Source organism: Myxine glutinosa, chromosome 14, assembly GCF_964187855.1.
Source record: "Myxine glutinosa chromosome 14, kmMyxGlut1.1, whole genome shotgun sequence".
NCBI lineage: Eukaryota > Metazoa > Chordata > Myxini > Myxiniformes > Myxinidae > Myxine > Myxine glutinosa.
In genome coordinates, this window is record NC_136274.1 from 29,672,733 (window position 1) to 29,689,688 (window position 16,956).

The following is a 16,956-nucleotide window of genomic DNA, read 5'->3' on the forward strand; positions in this document are numbered from 1 at the left end:
TCAAACCAGGCTCAACTTTGGATAGGAACCTGTAATAACTTACTTGTTTGGACCATGGGATCTTTTAGATGGGAAACCTGGCTTAAGGTAAGTGAACCACCTCCACCGCATCCTGTCAGACAAGAGAAGTATATAAACTAAATCGTTTCACAACGTGTACATGTTAAACTTTTATGAACCAACTTTATTCCTCTGTCATTGAAATAGAAACATCCCGTTTGGTGAAGGTTTAAATGGTTTGCATAATGCCGGAAACGTTCAGTTGAAAGTGCACACCGAACACCCATTAAGCTGGCTATCCGCTGATGTTTCACTCGAGGTTTCGCAAACAGCCAGCTCGTGTATGCTCATGACAGAGTTTACTTTGCCATGAACGAACAATGCAATCAGAAATGCTTCCGATTAAAGTATTCCACTTGGGATTCGCATGGCCAAAGATCAGCTGCGGTCTATAACGGAGGCCAAGATGGTCGAGGGAGGAACATGTGCATCCGCGGCCGTGTGCGCATCTGCTGAAGAGGAACGAGAGCGCGAGAAGGAACGACGGGGGTGAAGGGCAGGAAGGGCCGAGAGGCGAGCGGGAAAGGAAATGCTCGGGGGGAAGGAGCCGGGTGTTCCTTGGGGACACGACCGTAGGAAGCTTGGCTCGGTAAACGGTGCACGGCCCCGAGTCCTTGGAGCGCAGCGTAAGCCGCGGCTGCTTTGGCAGTCTTTTTGTTGGGACTTGGCAAGATCGGTTGGTATGGCATCCCGTTAACCACGACCTGCAAAAATAGACGCAAGCACATGGAAATGTGAAAATACGAAGACATGGATCCATGGTTTACTTCCATCAGACATTCACACCCCGTTGTAGGGCGTCCACGTTTTCCGAGCAATGCAATCCACACCAAAGGTGAAGCATCCTCAACCAACCAGCACGACGTAGGCTGGCAGAACGGTCCAGATTGTGCCATCAAATTGGGTGTTCCGTCTGCCAGCACTTGGAATAAATTACAAGTTCCTGCTCTAACCTAAAAGGGGCACTGCATCAGTGGGACAGCTGCTGCTGTCTGTAGCCATGTGCTGTATAATGAAGAAGAAGAACGTACTCTATAGATGAAGGTTTTCTTGTGGTTTGGCCCAGCCTCCTGTGCCAGCATGAACCTGGCATTTGGCCAATGACGTTTCCCGCAGATTTCGGTCAGCACGCACACCGGATGTTTCCCTGATGGGGGGTGGGGAAGATACATCAGGTTTCTCTCAGATGCACCTGTCGAGAAGTTTAACGATCAAGTGCCGAGGACAGGCAACGGTGAAATAAGCACCCGAAACATCGTGCGATGGAGCCCACTCTCCTCCCGACACCGCAACCTTGTGGATCTTCTCACCATGGGTAGAGAGACCTGAAGAGAGCATAAATTGTTGTGATTATATAATTGTTCAAATTGAATATATACTGTGCAGTACGACTGAGATTTGTGCTTCGAGGTGCGAAGATCCATCTGAACCCACAAACCATGATGTCAAGAAAGTTCTTATCGATCATTAACAATCGAATATTCAAGCAAGTAGCAACTCACCACATCGATCTAACTTGAAGTCCACTGTGATGGGGTTGATCAGGCCCTCACGGTTACGACCGAGACACTGACCTTCCCTCCAGCCCATCTTTCGCATGAGTTTTGCACCCACGCCACCACACACGGGCGGAGCACGCACAAACTGATCCTTGGGTGGCAGGTGGGACACCGCATTGAAACGAGTCCGATTAACCACGGTCCGTGCTCGCACTGCCTTTGGCAATATGACAAGTTAACAAAATGGCCCCGAGTGGGCTGACGGGTCATCTCTCGAGGTTGTAGCTCTGACCTCTGCTGATTTGGGCGGACCGCCCTGGGAGCCCCCTGATATGAAATCGAAAAATCCAAGACCGAGTGATCCTGTGGACCATCGAGTAGAAGGGCTGTATCGGGTTTCAGAGCAATCGGTTTGTAAATAAGGGACGAGTAGGAATCTGAAGTTCCAAGGGATAACCCCCGTGGAACCCTTCCACAATCCAAAATTGAAGTTTGAGCGATCGTGCTGGCCATCGAGTATAAGGACAGTAATTGGGTTTCAGGGAAATCGGTTGGTAAATAAGGGATACGTAGGAATCCGAAGTTTGGGGGTGGTAACCTCCCTCGGAACCTCCATGATCGGAAATCAAAGCCCAAGCTGATTGAGGGCATTTCTCTCTCACCGCAGGCAGGTAGGTGGTCTTTCTGTCTTCTACCAACTCCTCTCCGGCCTAGCTCCCCCTCCTCTGTCCCCAAAATATTCCTGCAGGACGCACAAGATCTGCCAGCAACCCTCTTCTGGTGAAACTGCCAAAATCAAGACTCTATTCACCTTCACTCCTTCATTCCTCTTTTCTCCCACCTCTGGAACAAACTCCCTCACTCCCTTCAATCCCTCTCCTCCCTCCAGGTCTTTAACACAGCTGTTCACCACCATCTCTTATCTTCCCCCATCCAAAACCTTGATCTTCTCTACCCCCGTTAAAACACCCCAAATCCACCTCTTTCAATCCCAAACTTCTTTCCTGAAATTCCTAGTAGTGTTCATTTGTTTTATGCCGTGATCCCTTTCCTCCTCTTTCTTTCCGCCCTACAGGCTTCCAAATCCCCTCCGTGCAGGCCCTCAAATCCCCACCCTACAGGCCTCCAAATCCCCACCCTACTGACCTCCAAATCCCAGCCATACAGGCCCCCAAATCCCTGCCATACAGGCTCCAAAATCCCCTCCCTACGGGCTCTCTTCTAATGCATTGCAATAAAGCATCAGCAATGGATTTTTTTTTGTATACAAGATCGAGGCTCGTGTCAGAGTTAGCACATCAAACACACATTACCACATAAAACACAAAAAACATAAACAGACACATAAAACAATATAGGGAGGGGGAGACAAGATGGGGAGAGAGAGGGAAGCACACAAGCACAACAGTAGAGAACAGGGACATCGGGAGATCTGTGGAAGGGAGAGGGCTGGGGGGAGGGGGAGGGAAGGGGTACACGGTATAAAACAAATTGCATGAGAGAGAGCAACAAATTGACTACTCGGAATTTCAGGAACGAAGTCGGAGATTGAAAGAGATGGATTTGGGGTGTTTTAACGGGGGTAGAAAAGATCAAGGTTTTGGATGGGGGAAGATGAGATATGGTGGTGAACAGCTGTTTTAAAGACCTGGAGGGAGGAGAAGGATTGAAGAGAGTGAGGGAGTTTGTTCCAGAGGCGGGAGAAAGAGGAGGAATAAAAGAGTGAATCCCCAAAATAAAAGAGTGAATAAAAAGGGAATAAAAGTGAATGTTTTGTTAGAACATCAAAAGCAGGAAGGTACACAGACTTGCACAACTCGTGTGTACCTGACACAATCTGGTATTACCTTGGCTTAGCGTACAAGTGGGGTAGGTCACAAACGTCACAAACGTCACAAGCATCGGAAAATGGACTGACAATATGAGGAAATGACACATCCACATATGCATGTCCAATACGTATTGGAATAATAACCAAGTATAACATAAGGCAGATAGATATTTTTAAATAAACTATTGGAGTCTAATGAAACAAAAATGGATCCAAATTGATATATGTGGGAAAATTACACGCCTGACCAGGAATCGAACCCAGGTTCTTTGGTGAACCGTACCAGTGCTCTGCCATTTGAGCTATCTGGGCGACCCTGACCAAGCATGCAATTCTCCCACACATATAACTGCCACGCTCTTTCCGTCGCATCGCACTCATTCACAAAACCCCCGACCCACAATCCTTACCTAGCGAGGCAAGGCGTAGAGACGTCAGACTTCCTCACGCACCGCCTCAAGCAAGCATCATTAGAGGAGAGAGCTGCCTGCAACAGGGCAGGTCCCGGAGGTCAGGGGTCGCTAAAATGCAACCAACCCCTGACCCCGACCTCCGTTCACCATAACTGCTTTACTAAACACTAGAGTGCTGATGGCAAATGATGACAGATTTTCTAACCCGCTGACAAATGCATCCACAATACAAATCAGGATGCAGAAAAAAGTTTGTTCATTTCTTTGACAAAAGCAAAATATTACATTATAAACCACAATAGATCTAATCAATATTCATATAATTATTTACTTTTGGTCAATCTGCTCTACAGACCATGTGTGCAGGACTACTGAGGTTAACCAAAGCACACCAGTGACATCGTCATTATCTTTACACACTGAACGTTGAGAGAGATTATTGAATGAAACAAGTGAATGAAACTCACTCCCATTCGCCTATTATGAGCCTGCAGTGGGAGACGAGGCTTTGTAATCATATGGATGTGTCTGTGGCAATGTGTATATGTGTGCGTGTGTTTGTCATTGGTCGGTATCTCCATATGCAGGTGGGTTTCAGAAGGTGAAACCGAGTTCTTCCAGGTCTCAAAATATCCACCTCCATTTGTGTATAATATGTGTGTATATAATTCTTACTATAATTCACAGACGCATGTGTCCGTGTGGTGTGTCTGTGGTGTGTGTGAATGTGTGTCGCTCTACTCTTACAGTTCTGGGCCGATTACATCCAGACTTGCGACATAGGATCAGCATAACGCTAATTAGTGTATCAGGGTGTTTTTATATTTGCCAGTGGCCTTGGGGGAGAGGGGGAGGAAAGGGGGACACAATTTCGCCATGTAAATGTGTATCGTGTAGCGCCGCCTCCAGATGGGAGAGGGTATTACAAGTCCCACTCTACAGTACAGTATTCCTGTTTTCCAGTCTTCCAGTTTTCCGTTTACGTTTTCCAGTCTCGTGAGGCGTTTTGAATTATAAGCAGCAGGTATGTTTTTGCTTCATGCATGTAGCCTGGGTTTTTTTTAATTATACTTTTCGGTGCTATTTAGGCAGTTGTCAGTTGCCTGTACACCGCCCAATAAAAGGTATGTCTCAGAAGAATGTGTTGCATGCTTGGAATATGATCGGCCGTAGGGTGGGTATTCTGCTTGTATGTATAATACGTCACATATAATGTGTGTATGATCACGATTCATGTGCATGTACAATCATAATCTTGCAAGTGTGTGTATAAATCACGATTCATAGATGTGTGCGTGTGTTCGCGCCGCCGTCACAGGTCGTCATTTCCATTCGCGAGTCTTTAAAACTGAACGGAGCCTTTCCTGGTCCTGAAGCATCCATATTCACTCCGGCAAGGAACCACGGATCAAGCAGTCTCCTTATCCGTGCTCAGTTTCCCACTCGGTCTCCTAAGTGGCGACGATGTAGAGCCCGTGCGATCTCCAGGGTACTCACGGGTACACCTGATCCCACCCGAGGACAACACTGCTTTCCAGGAGAAGGCGTGCCACTGCCACCATTTGCCATCTCCACACGTGGTCCCATCCGTCCACAGAGGCAGGGAGGGAGACGGCAAAAGAGAGTCGTCCTCAGTGGGAAGGACAAAGAGCACCAAGCTGAGGGAGTCGACGAAGCGCACCAAGCTGCATGGCTACGCCACGTCCCAAGCGCCTCGGCTTCACTGAAGCTCGGTCACACCCTCAACGGGTTGGTACTGATAAAGCTTTCTAGGCTGCATGGCCAGGCCGTGTCACAAATGCATGTCGATCATCATGACACCGGGAGCCATGTGGTCGGCCTCATCGAAGCTACCGCATCTGCACGGACAGGCTGTAGTGCGACACTGGACGTGTGTGTGTGTGTGTGTGTGTGTGTGTGTGCGTGTGTGTGTGTGTGTGTGTGTGTGTGTGTGTTTGTCCAGGCCATAACATTTTTATCATTTGAGCTTTTGTCAAATCTTCAACAAACCTTTATTTTGAGAATATAGAGACCACCAATTAATGTTTTACTTTTTTTTTTTTTTTGTCGTTTTCATAAAGTTTAGTCCGAATACAAAGAGGATGCGGATGGGCTTTGCATGTCGAGATGATTTGTAGTTGTTTTATTGTCTTTGAGCTCAAGTGCTTGGCCACTCCACTCTGCTTGGCAACAACTCAATATCCATGATCTTTGTAATAATCTCCGCAAGAAGCAGGGGAGGGTAAGGTCTGCGAGTGCACCAACTCACTTTATTTGACCAGGCTTGGCGGCCCGGGTTGGCGAGTTGCTGTTTGGAGAGAACCTGCGCACCCGTACTGCCCATGAACTGTCCCGGCACGATAGCACCCCTGGTCCGGCTCGCATTCTGAACCTACACAGAGAACAGGTGAAGGTCCCCTTTAGGGAACGCGAGCACTACAAATCGAACTGTGAACCACGATCAGCATGCCCTCAAGTCTCCTCACCTGCTGTTGGGTCTTAGCCAGGACCAGTAATGCCTGTGGATCTCCAGGACAGGTGGCGAGAAGTTGAGAAGCTTTGGCTCGCTCGGCCATCAACTTCACCAGGTTCAGGGGCTGTGGAAATGGGAAAACGTGGAGATCCTAAAAAAGAAAAACTTTTATGATCAATACCTCAATAGCAATAATCATAACTTCAAGCATCACTTTTTCTCTCTTTATTTTTATTTTTAAATGCAGCGCGCAAGAGTGCCATTGGATCGACGAAGACCTGCTCCATATCGGTAGATAGAAGTTGGTCTTTAGACGAGCCTGGACCCCGCAGCATCTGCTCCTTAGTGCGGTGTTGAGAGCCAGATGAGACGGGGAACTCGCGGGACAGAGTGGACTTGTCTGGTCGAGGTAACACAACCTGATGTGGAACAAACGGCGAGCGTGAGTCGGCTGCGATTGTGTGGAGTGCCCCCAAATCAAACACCACCCTCATTTCTAGCCAGGACCTATCATGATAAGATAGGTGAAATGGATCGACTGACACACTTAGGGGGTCAACATTTTGTGAACATCTTAGCCCAAGACCAAGATCAGCACTCACAGCTGGAAGATTCGATGAGACTTCCTTAGTCCCAGGTGCTGCACAAAAATTGCCAATGGCCGAGAGGGGATGTGCGGTCGACGCTCTCACAGTTCCTTGTCTGTTTGCCACGATATGCTTGTATTGCTAAAACGGAACAACAAAATTAACGGATAACTCTTTCCCAAAGACACCATCTTCTGTGTACAAAACAGGATGATGACACACCTGCGTGAGCCCAGCGAGAAGTTTGTGCGAAAGCATGGGGTCCGCAATGGTGTTCAATAGTTGTCCCGATACGTTGCCCATTTGAGCTTGTTTCAGGATCGCCGGTAGCAAAGATGAGACACCCGATGCCATGGCGATGGAACCGAGTATCCCCATCGCGGAGTGCTCTGTACGTCACCGACCAAGTCAGAGTCGGTGAATGGCCTCGTGATCCGACCCGTTATAAACATCAAATTGTTCTTTGGTTAAAACCTGTTGCATCATTACTCTTATGGCCCAAATACTCCAGACGTCATGGTCTCTTGGAATTGCCATTTGATTGATTCCAACAAATGTCCGCTTACCTGAAGGTGATGACGGCTGCCCGATGGAACCGGTCCATAGCTTCTCCCGGGACCCACTCACACGGGCGTGCACCACGTCATGCAATAGATTCTTCCCACGTGGACCAGACGTGACGTCGAGACGACGCCGATACGACGGGTGGTCTTTATTCTGACCGCGCAGCCGTGACAACTGGGAGGCTCCCCCTTGCTGGGCATCGGTTACGTGCACACCTTTTCCACACCAAGAAACAGAAGAGTCTGACATCAGCACCTCAGCTTGGTCCATCAGGAGATGTTCTGCACACTCCGCATTTGGCCGTTCTCGTGGTGACAAACACCATTTTTGGTTATCATCTTGGGTCGTGAACTGCTGGCCGTACCTCGATCCACTTTCACAGTGAGGTCGATGGTCCTGCGGTGATCTCGAGTGAGATCTCAACCTGAGATAGCCACGACCTCGTCGCCAGCTGGGTGACCGAGACCTCACACGTGACTTGGTGGGAGATGACCCGGACACTCGTCGCCAGCTGGGTGACCTAGACCTCCCACCTGATAGAGTGGGAGACGACCCGTACACATTCTGACGTTGGATCCACGTCTGCGGGGAGGAAGATCTCGTCCGATAATTGCAGATCCTTTGGACGGGCGACCGGAAACGAGGGCGGTTCCTTTCATCGGGCCAGCCGTACATGTTCATTCCGAAGGAGCGAGACCTACATAGCGATCGGGGGGGACCTTGGACGAGACCTTCGGCCGCTGGAGGTGGACCTGGTGCGAGACGAAGACATGGATGGTACACTTCGTTTGTCTAAATAAAACAGCAACCTCACCAGGCAACCAGCGGTCTGTGGACAGGTGTGATTCGACGGACACCGAGACAGTTCGTGGGAAATCCCCAACACCTGGTTAGACACTTTCTACGCGTTCATTAGTATTACTGTTTCGATCCCGTACCTTGAACCATCATCGGCAGGTGAGCAGTCATCACTGCAACTCATTTACCTGAACGAACTAGGCAGGCTTCACGTCTCGCTAGGCCTCAAATCTCAACAACCGTCGCTTGGCGAGTTGGTGGTGTTTAAATGTTACGCTTCCGAACTGTCAAAAAGCGAAAATGTCCGTTCTTCAAATAACGTTAACCTGCGCAGCCATACTGAGGAAATCACTCGTTACAGGTAGTAAAAGGACATATTTCACATAAATTAAGGCAGATTATGCGCCGCCGATCATCTCAAAAGGAAACCCTCGGTCAGCGTCATTCGCAGTGGGGGCGGAGATAAGCAAATGAGAAACGCGTCACTCAATGGACACGCCCACAGTAGGAGAAGGGTGGAGCTGAAAAAGTTCAGGCGTGAGCGTCATTCGCAGTGGGGGCGGAGATAAGCAAATGAGAAACGCGGCACTCAATGGACACGCCCACAGTAGGAGAAGGGTGGAGCTGAAAAAGTTCAGGCGTGAGCGTCATTCGCAGCGGGGGCGGAGATAAGCAAATGAGACGCACATCCCTCAATGTCGAGTTACTGTATAGAGACTATACAGGGACTCTACTCAATGTAGGGACCCTACCTCAATAGACACGCTCACAGTAGGAGAAGTGTTTAGCTGAAAAAGTAACTCCAAGCCTGATATAAACATGTTAAACCTATCGCAGAGGTATCGCTATTCTCTCAGAATGAAAAAAAAAACCTCATTTCACCTAAACATTATCTTGGGAGGTGTATTGGCTGCAAGCTCCGGGTAGAGAGTTTGTGTTCTCTATAAAAACTTATTGTGATGTTAAAGTTTAGCGAATTTGAAATATACCGTACCGTATATTTGATAAATATTTGTCCTTCAAGGACAAACTGTTGAAAGCACTTCGGGCTCAAAGCCGAGGTTCAAAGTTCAATGTAAACGAGCGATTTGCGGCCACGTGTGTCGTGTGGTGTAGTCCCGCCCAGTTGGACATCTCGATTGTTGTCCCTGAGAGACATCATCGGTGAGGCAAGCTCGTGTCCCTGAGAGCCTTGTACTTGTAGGCAAGTACGTCTGTGCAGACGTGTCCATCAAAGCACTTTCCAAATCATGAATCGGAAAGTGACCACGTTCGTTACGTCATAGCTGGCGCGAAAGTTGGACTGGAGGTGTGTGTGTGTGTGTGTGTGTGTGTGTGTGTGTGTGTGTGTGTGTGTGTGTGTGTGTGTGTGTGTGTGTGTGTGTGTGTGTGTGTGTGTGTGTGTGTGTGTGTCTCTGTCGGTCGGCTGTCCCGTTTATCCAGTCTCCCTCTACCGTCTGCCCCATCTCCCTCTATCGGCTGCTCCGTTCGTCTCCCGATCGGCCGTCCCGTCTCTGTCTCCACCGTCTTTTTCTCTATCGTCTCTACACCGTCTGTCGCGTCTCTCTTTCTCTACCGTCTGTTTCACTACCGTCTATCTCGCAACCATCTGTCACGTCTCTCTTTCACTACCGTCTATCTCTCTCTACCGTCTATCTCGCAACCATCTGTCACGTCTCTCTTTCACTACCGTCTATCTCGCTTCCGTCTGTCATGTCTCTCTTTCACTACCGTCTATCTCTCTCTACCGTCTATCTCGCAACCATCTGTCACGTCTCTCTTTCACTACCGTCTATCTCTCTCTACCGTCTATCTCGCAACCATCTGTCACGTCTCTCTTTCACTACCGTCTATCTCTCTCTACCGTCTATCTCGCAACCATCTGTCACGTCTCTCTTTCACTACCGTCTATCTCGCTGCCGTCTGTCATGTCTCTCTTTCTCTACCGTCTGTCTTTCAACCGTCTGTCATGTCTCTTTCTCTACCGTTTGTTTCACTACCGTCTATCTCGCAACCATCTGTCACGTCTCTCTTTCACTACCGTCTATCTCTCTCTACCGTCTATCTCGCAACCATCTGTCACGTCTCTCTTTCACTACTGTCTATCTCGCTTCCGTCTGTCATGTCTCTTTCTCTACCGCCTGTCACGTCTTTCTCTAACGTCTATCTCTCTACCGTCTCTCTCAACCGTCTGTCATGTCTCTCTTTCTCTACCATCTCTCCAACCGTCTGTCATGTCTCTCTTTCTCTACCGTCTCTCTCAACCGTCTGTCATGTCTCTCTTTCTCTACCGTCCGTCTCGCTACCGTCTGTCTCTCTACCGTCTGTCCCGTCTCCCTGATTGCTGTATTCACATTTACTCATTGGCAAACTTTCTCTGTGTTTCAATGTACGTACGCGGGTGTATTTAAATGACCGGACTCTACACATCATTAGTCCTCCAACCTCGTTTTGTTTTCGTCCAAAGGACACGTTTTCACCATGATTGGTTGCTCGGTTGGTTGGATGCTGTAGGCAATTATAGAGGAGGAGCGATGGATCGATTCACGGTGATGTGTGTTAAATGTGCTTGTTGACCTTTCCACATTCCAATATTAACATGGCGAGCTGTGACAAAGATTAACGACCCGTCATCATTTTTTTTTTTTCTGTGCCTCATCGATAAATAAGTCATTCCGGTACATGTTTGTTCCATTGTGCGTAAGAATACGCAGGCAGTGTCAGGCCCTCCTGCTACCCGTGTCTGTCGAGATCTATACGTGTCTCATTGTCCATCTCGTACTCAGTCCTGAGGTTTTAATCTTTGCATTAGTTGTGCGGTTTACTTAGATGGCACGCGTGTTGGTGGTTGGTGGTGGCGGGCGGGAGCATGCATTGGCATGGAAGCTGGCACAGTCTCAACGTGTCGCTGCGATCATGGTCGCCCCTGGCAATGCTGGCACCAACGGAGTGGCGAACAGCAAGATCCACAACTCGAGTAGGTCTTTGTCTTCTGTGGTCCACGCTGATGTCCTCTCCCTCCCTTCTGTGGTCCACGCTGATGTCCCCTGCCTCCCTCCTGTGGTCTATTTTGACATCCCCTCCCTCCCTCCTGTGGTCTATGCTGACATCCCCTCCCTCCCTTCTGTGATCCACGCTGATGTCCCCTGCCTCCCTCCTGTGGTCTATGCTGACATCCCCTCCCTCCCTTCTGTAGTCCACGCTGATGTCTCCTCCCTCCCTCCTGTGGTCCACGCTGATGTCCCCTGCCTCCCTCCTGTGGTCTATGCTGACATCCCCTCCCTCCCTTCTGTAGTCCACGCTGATGTCTCCTCCCTCCCTCCTGTGGTCTATGCTGACATCCCCTCCCTCCCTTCTGTGGTCCACGCTGATGTCCCCTCCCCTCCCTTCTGTGGTCTATGCTGACATCCCCTCCCTCAACCCCTGTGGTCCACGCTGATGTCCACTGCCTCCCTCCTGTGGTCCACGCTGATGTCCCCTGCCTCCCTCCTGTGGTCCACGCTGATGTCCCCTGCCTCCCTCCTGTGGTCCACGCTGATGTCCCCTGCCTCCCTCCTGTGGTCTATGCTGACATCCCCTCCCTCCCTTCTGTGGTCCACGCTGATGTCCCCTCCCCTCCCTTCTGTGGTCTATGCTGACATCCCCTCCCTCAACCCCTGTGGTCCACGCTGATGTCCCCTCCATCCCTCCTGTGGTCTATGCTGACATCCCCTCCCTCCCTTCTGTGGTCCACGCTGATGTCTCCTCCCTCCCTCCTGTGGTCTATGCTGACATCCCCTCCCTCAACCCCTGTGGTCCACGCTGATGTCCCCTGCTTCCCTCCTGTGGTCTATGCTGACATCCCCTCCCTCAACCCCTGTGGTCCACGCTGATGTCTCCTCCCTCCCTCCTGTGGTCTATGCTGACATCCCCTCCCTCAACCCCTGTGGTCCACGCTGATGTCTCCTCCCTCCCTCCTGTGGTCTATGCTGACATCTCCTCCCTCAACCCCTGTGGTCCACGCTGATTTCCCCTGCTTCCCTCCTGTGGTACATGCTGATGTCCCCTGCCTCCCTCCTGTGGTCTATGCTGACATCCCCTCCCTCCCTTCTGTGGTCCACGCTGATGTCTCCTCCCTCCCTCCTGTGGTCTATGCTGACATCCCCTCCCTCCCTTCTGTGGTCCACGCTGACATCCCCTCCCTCAACCCCTGTGGTCCACGCTGATGTCTCCTCCCTCCCTCCTGTGGTCTATGCTGACATCCCCTCCCTCAACCCCTGTGGTCCATGCTGATGTCCCCTCCATCCCTCCTGTGGTCCACGCTGATGTCCCCTGCCTCCCTCCTGTGGTCTATGCTGACATCCCCTCCCTCCCTTCTGTGGTCCACGCTGATGTCTCCTCCCTCCCTCCTGTGGTCTATGCTGACATCCCCTCCCTCCCTTCTGTGGTCCACGCTGATGTCTCCTCCCTCCCTCCTGTGGTCTATGCTGACATCCCCTCCCTCAACCCCTGTGGTCCACGCTGATGTCCCCTGCTTCCCTCCTGTGGTCTATGCTGACATCCCCTCCCTCAACCCCTGTGGTCCACGCTGATGTCTCCTCCCTCCCTCCTGTGGTCGATGCTGACATCCCCTCCCTCAACCCCTGTGGTCCACGCTGATGTCTCCTCCCTCCCTCCTGTGGTCTATGCTGACATCCCCTCCCTCAACCCCTGTGGTCCACGCTGATGTCCCCTGCTTCCCTCCTGTGGTACATGCTGATGTCCCCTGCTTCCCTCCTGTAGTACATGCTGATGTCCCCTGCTTCCCTCCTGTGGTCCACGCTGATGTCCCCTGCTTCCCTCCTGTGGTACATGCTGATGTCCCCTGCTTCCCTCCTGTGGTACATGTGGATGTCCCTTGCTTCCCTCCTGTGGTACATGCTGATGTCCCCTGCTTCCCTCCTGTGGTACATGCTGATGTCCCCTGCTTCCCTCCTGTGGTACATGCGGATGTCCCCTGCTTCCCTCCTGTGGTACATGCTGATGTCCCCTGCTTCCCTCCTGTGGTACATGCTGATGTCCCCTGCTTCCCTCCTGTGGTACATGCTGATGTCCCCTGCTTCCCTCCTGTGGTACATGCTGATGTCCCCTGCTTCCTTCCTGTGGTCCATGCTGACATCCCCTCCCTCACCCCTGTGGTCCACGCTGATATCCCCTGCTACGAGTCGTCCGTGTACTCGGTGGAGACCGGTCCGTGTGCGCTGTAGCTCGTGGCAAGTCTTTCCATTTTCAGGATGTGCATTTGCACTTTGTAGGATGTGCATTTGCAACCTGCGATTTGGGTAGATCTACTCATTTGAAATTTGACCTGAACTTGTTGAAGAATACTAGTTTTGACGGTAAGCGACCTCACATAGTGAGAGACCTTGAAAGATGGGAGAAATGGATGCTCGAGGATAAAATGTGATGTTTGATGTCATTGAGACTTCACGAAACACTCCTTCTTGATTGGCGATCGTATGCTAAGTAGCCTCTTGTCTTGGTCTTCATCCTGGAATGGAGACTTGGAGTTGACTTGCGACTCTTCTTACCTACCTCGAGTGACACTGCACTTGAACTCACACGAGTTGTTGAAAGTCGTTCCCCATCCCCACCCACCACTAGTTGTGAACCTCATATGTTTTTTGTGGACTTGAGGGTTATTTCCCTTGTCCTCTGACCGGATTGCATTGTTGTTGTGACCCGTGGTGATTAATCGTGCTGGCGTGTCTGCAGATGTTTCGTTGACCAACCACTCTCTGTTGGCGCAATATTGCAAGGACCACAACATCGGGATGGTGATTATAGGTCCAGAAGCTTACCTGGCTGCAGGTGTGTACGTGTAGGAGTGACCATATCCTTATGAATTATCACCGATTGTTTAACAGTATCGTCACGTTCGTGGAAAGGTGGGTTGGACTTTGATTGGATGAATGTAAGAACTAATTCAGATGCTCCCAATGGAACAATTCCTCAACCAACAGGGTTGGCGGCAGGAAGGGCATCCGGCCGTAAAACATTGCTTCAAAATGGGGACCACGGTGCCAAAAAAAAGGCCAACCCCCACTCTGCGGGGAAAAATGGCCTCTAAAGGAGGTTCCAATGGAACAATTCCATGAGGAGTTGGGTCTGGCCCTATTTTTCTAATTGTTAAACTTCTCACCTGTTAGGATTACCTCGAATCTGGCCACATGCCATTTTCATCAAGCTTGCCAACAAGCCGACCACCCGAAAGTGTTGGGTTTGTCCTAGAGGATTGTTGGTAGTGTTCTTGAGATGGACAAGTGAGGATGACTTTTAAAAAGTGTTATGGATTCGGCACTTATTATTATTATTGCTGTTATTATTATTATTGTGGGTTCTAAGTATTATGGGTATTGTTGTTTAAGGGAAATAGTTATTGTGGTTAAAAGGTTAAAAGCGCTCATGGTAAAAATGAGACAGGAAATCGGATCGTGACCCGGAAGAGAAAAAGAGCAGAGAAGAAGAAGTCGTGAGGAGTGAAAGGCGTTCTGAAAAAAGCTCCGTACCTAGCCTGGTCGAGCGTACATGGCGAGTGAACTTTGAGTCCTTGAAAGGAATCTCAGGCCATCGGTGTTATCGCTGGAGTTGTGGAAAAGCCTGCGAAGCCAGGTACAAGGGTGAAATTCCGGAGAATCTTCGCCTCAAGGCCGCGGCTCGAGTGAGAGCCGTCCGCCATTTCGTCCCGCGCGCTACCTTCATCGGAAAAGGTTTTTGTCGTGTCAGTTGGGCTTATCCTCCGGTGGTTTGCCGGGGACGGCTGTACAATAAAGCGGCATCTGAAGATTGCCCTGCGGTTCGCTGATTGAACGGCAAATGTGTACGCGCGCGTCTTTGGAGATTTCCCTTTCTACCGTGAGTGCTGGGTGTTGGACCACGTGACTTCTGTGTCGCTTCGACCGTCTACGCCTCGGTTGCTCTTGATCAGACATTGTTCCAACGATTGCCGGAGCGCATCAACTTCGCCTTGGAGGGTTATAGAGACATTGAGAAGGGCTCAGTTCCATTTCCTGGGAGTGCCGTGAGTTTGGGGTTATGTGACTAGATAAGGTGGTACCATCTTAAGATTTGATTGTAGGGTTGATTGCCCCCATTGTTGTATGGTTCTATTTGTGTGCTTTTAATATAATATTTGTTCAGTGACAACCAAGGGTGTGGTTTCCTTATTGATTTGGATTGTTTCCTTTGATGGTTTCATGGATGGTTTCATTAGTGATTGATTGCGACACGGAATAACATTTATATCTTTCTGCCTGGGTTCCTCTCGGGGTTCGGAGGTTACCGAGACCAGGAGATTGCAGAGGACCCTGTAACAAAAGGAAGATTTGTAGATCAACATTCAACCAGATCAACCAGGGAATTATAAAAACCAGGGAGAGCCATGTAATGCAAATGGCTTTCACCGAGTCTCCCGTTGAATGGTTATTTACCTTGTTTGGGAACATTGTGTGCCGGTTATTTGTTTGCTTTCAGCGAGTCCTCCAGATTTGACTCCCTGACCTTTCTGACAGGCATTGCAGACGATCTCGCTGCTGCCGGTGTGACCTGTTTCGGGCCGTCGGCACGGGCAGCACGTCTCGAGTCGTCCAAAGCCTTCTCGAAAGCCTTCATGGACAGGCACGGCATTGCGAACGCACGCTGGAAGGCTTTTGAATGTCCAGCCGAGGCTTGTGCCTTCATAAAAAGGTTTGTGAGGAAGCAGGGAGGCCACGACGGTGTACGACTGGACATAACGGAATCGTAAATGATATTTGGAACCATAATGAAGGCAAGTTTTGTTACTACTGGAAGGCTGGTTGAGCAGTTCAAACCCTGTTTGTTTTGGGCTCGAAGAGACAGATAAGAAATCTTTGATTCATCATCACAACTGTTGGAACTTGTCCAGGGAAGTGAGTGCTGAAAGGTTAATAAGTTGACAAAAACCAGGGAATTATATTTGCATTTTGTTATTGTAGGTTAATCCATTATCTGATACTTTAGCTTTTCTCTGTGTATGGGTGACGTCCTTAAAATCACATTTAAAACATTTGTTATTCTGGAGCTATCCTTTCCACTGAAGGACATTACCTCTCTCACATGGTCTCCCAGCCTGCGTCCTCTACCCTTTTCCCCCCCCCACCCCTCCGACTCACCTCCCCCAACTCCTCAACTCCCCCTCCCCCCCCCCCCCCCCCCAGACCCGCTTCCCCTGGCCTTCCCCCCGAACCAGCAACCCCTGAGCCCTTCCCCCCACCACACCCCCTGACACAAACCCTCCGGCCCACCTACCCCGATTTTCCGACCCACCCCTCAAACCTGCATCTCCCCTCTTCTAATGTACAGACTTGGCATTTAATATGGAATTTTTTTTTTGTGGGGGTGAACTTACTTTTCAAGATGTCTTAGAACCAAAAGTTCATTGGAATTATGTTGAAATTATTCTAGATTTTGTTAATGTGACCTTTAAAAGAAACAAAAACCACATTTGACATTTCAAAACAAATAAATTGATCCTTGAAAGTGATGTAAACTGATATCGAACTCAATTCATGGACAGTACTGTGTTAAACTTCTGTACGTTTTCCAGAAGTATCTCTTTATTTTGCACATTAGCCAAAATTTTTTTTAACAAAAACAAAACTTAAATTATGACTGGGATTACGGACAGTAAAATTACAGTTCAGTACTTCGTGTAACCCCCACGAACATTCAGGAGAGCACGTACACGTTGAGG

The 16,956-nt window shown here is 49.7% G+C and overlaps 2 protein-coding genes across 8 annotated transcripts in view; one reads left to right on the forward strand and one right to left on the reverse strand.

Annotated features, from left to right (window-relative positions):
• Positions 1–163: 163 nt before the first annotated feature.
• SON (SON DNA and RNA binding protein) lies at positions 164–8,678 on the reverse strand. 4 transcript variants are annotated; one of them, XM_068135404.2, is made up of 11 exons: positions 7,792–8,678; positions 7,430–7,642; positions 7,086–7,252; positions 6,879–7,004; positions 6,555–6,695; positions 6,290–6,427; positions 6,073–6,195; positions 1,563–1,710; positions 1,308–1,385; positions 1,092–1,207; positions 164–764 (listed from the first exon to the last, which is right to left on the reverse strand). In XM_068135404.2, the coding sequence occupies exons 3-11, from the start codon at positions 7,239–7,241 to the stop codon at positions 450–452; spliced, it is 1,341 nt and encodes a 446-aa protein (XP_067991505.2). In that variant the 5' UTR covers positions 7,242–7,252; positions 7,430–7,642; positions 7,792–8,678; the 3' UTR covers positions 164–449. The 4 variants fall into 4 exon arrangements, with proteins under 4 accessions (XP_067991505.2, XP_078624198.1, XP_067991504.2 ...); XM_078768072.1 differs by having other exon boundaries at positions 6,290–6,400; positions 7,792–8,677; XM_068135403.2 differs by having other exon boundaries at positions 6,290–6,400; positions 7,430–8,677.
• A 593-nt stretch (positions 8,679–9,271) lies between these two features.
• GART (phosphoribosylglycinamide formyltransferase, phosphoribosylglycinamide synthetase, phosphoribosylaminoimidazole synthetase) overlaps positions 9,272–16,956 on the forward strand; it is a 31,145-nt gene continuing 23,460 nt past the window's right edge. Inside the window, exons 1-4 of one of the 4 annotated variants that reach the window (XM_068135395.2) lie at positions 9,272–9,433; positions 11,055–11,202; positions 13,959–14,054; positions 15,755–15,929. In XM_068135395.2, coding sequence (XP_067991496.2) covers positions 11,055–11,202; positions 13,959–14,054; positions 15,755–15,929 — 419 coding nt within the window. In that variant the 5' untranslated portion in view covers positions 9,272–9,433. Of the gene's footprint in view, positions 9,535–11,037; positions 11,203–13,958; positions 14,055–15,754; positions 15,930–16,956 lie in introns of all 4 variants that reach the window. The other 3 variants (XM_068135400.2, XM_068135399.2, XM_068135398.2) reach the window with 3 other exon arrangements.